The 2,037-nt window shown below is 47.6% G+C and overlaps 1 protein-coding gene across 1 annotated transcript in view; it reads right to left on the minus strand.

Moving 5' to 3' along the window:
- Clstn3 (calsyntenin 3) overlaps nucleotides 1-2,037 on the minus strand; it is a 35,194-nt gene that overhangs the window by 23,532 nt on the left and 9,625 nt on the right. Inside the window, exon 7 of the mRNA XM_029478262.1 lies at nucleotides 553-614. Within this exon, the coding sequence (XP_029334122.1) occupies nucleotides 553-614 (62 nt within the window). The remainder of the gene's footprint in view (nucleotides 1-552; nucleotides 615-2,037) is intronic.

The following is a 2,037-nucleotide window of genomic DNA, read 5'->3' on the forward strand; positions in this document are numbered from 1 at the left end:
TGTCCTGGAACTCACTCTGTAGACCAGGCTGGCCTCGAACTCAGAAATCCACCTGCCTCAGCCTCCCGAGTGCTGGGATTAAAGGCGTGAACCACCACGCCCGGCTACAACGTGTAATTCTTAAGAGGCTGAGACAAGAGGATCACAAGTTCAAGGACAGCCTTGGCTATAGAGTGGGTTAAAGGCCANCCTGGGCAACTTAGTGAAACCTTGTCTCAAAATAAAAAGTAAAAAGTAGGCTGGTCAGATATTAGGCAGGGTTTGGGGCTTGGAGAGTCCTGTGGAGGAAGGGGAAGAAGGATTGGAGGAGCCAGAGGGATCAAGAACATGGCCCACAGAATCAACTGACTGGAACTCAAGTTGGCTCACAGAGATCGGGGAGCCTGTATAGTCTGAGCTAGGTCCTCTGCACATAATGTTATAGTTGTGTAGNCCCATGTTCTTGTGGGGTTCCTAACAGTGAGAGCCAGGGCTGTCTCTAAGTCATGCCTGCCTTGGGGACCCATTTCCTCCTTCTGGGTTGCCATCCAGTCCAGATGTGAGAATATGTACCTTGTCGTACTGTAGCTTGTTTTGTTGTGCTTGGTTAATGTCCTTAGAAGGCCTGCTCTTTTCTGAGGGGAGGGGTATGGGTGGGGAGTGGATGGGGGGGGGGGAAAGGGGGTTAGGGGAGGGGAGGGAAGGGAAACTGCAGTCAGAATGTAATATATGAAAGAAGAAGAAAGAAAACCACCAACAACAACAAAAGTGGGCTGGGGACATAGTTCAGTGGCAGAGCCAGGCACTAAACTAAATCCTCAGTATCTCAGGGAACAGGAAAGGAAGAGGTGAAGAGAGGGAAGAACAGGGAGGGAAAGGGAGTGGAGTTGGGGGAGGGGGAGGAAGCCAACCCAACAGGAAAGGACCTAGAGGCAGCAAATGCCAAATCTTCTCTCTTTAAATGTGCTACCAACAGCAAAGCTTTCGTGAACAGGCCTCACTCCTATAGACTACGTTTCTCCAGGCCCTCCTCTCCCCTGCTTCCTTCACCGTCCTGCGTCCTCCACTTATCAATCACTACTATCAGGATTTATACAAAAGGTAGAAGATGGAAACTCAAGTTGGCCCTCGCTGGTCTTTGTAGTCANCTTGAAGAATGAACATGCGCTGGCCATGGTGACACACACCTACAGTCCCAGCACCCAGGAATCAGAGGCAGGGGAGGGGGACGGCAAATGCAGGGCCAGCCTGGACTGCAGAGTAAAGACCAATTCAATAAACAGACTACAACTTGGAAGTGTGGGCTTAAGAGAGGATCTTAATTCCTTTGTCCATCTTCACATATCTTTCATAAGTAGACAAAATAATGACAATTAACATGTGTAGAGTGGTTTTAAGTCTATAAAGCCCTATTATATAATTTCATCATTTGGGATATAGAATTTTTTTTATCCTTCTTAAAAGTTTAGCTAGGCACGGTGNCACACGCCTGTGATCCAGGTCCTTGAGAAGTGGAGGCAGAAGGATCCAGAGTTCAAGGGCATCCTCTGCTATTTAGCAAACTCAAGGTCAGCCTGGGCTACCAAGAGACCCTGTCTCAAAAATTAATAATAATAAGATACTACAAAGTGAAAAAGCACAAAGTTCAAAAATACTAGTGGGGTAGTGTTGAGCACGCCTTTAATCCCAGCACGGGGGAGACAGAGACAGGTAGTTCCAGGACAGCCAGGGCTATGTAGAGAAACCTTGTCTCAAAACAATAAACAAACAAAAAACCAAAACTGACCAGTATGGCTTCCCAATCAATACTGACCCTTAAGCTGTGAATTTCTCCCCAGCATCACCTGCTTCCCTGGTTAAAACTAAGAATCAAGGACACACACAGTTATATGGGTTACATAAAAGAAGATGGGGGCTGGTGAGATGGCTCAGTGGGTAAGAGCACCCGACTGCTCTTCTGAAGGTCCAGAGTTCAAATCCCAGCAACCACATGGTGGCTCACAACCATCCGTAACGAAATCTGACTCCCTCTTCTGGTGTGTCTGAAGACAGCTACAG

Source organism: Mus caroli, chromosome 6 (assembly GCF_900094665.2).
Source record: "Mus caroli chromosome 6, CAROLI_EIJ_v1.1, whole genome shotgun sequence".
Classification (NCBI taxonomy): Eukaryota; Metazoa; Chordata; class Mammalia; order Rodentia; family Muridae; genus Mus; species Mus caroli.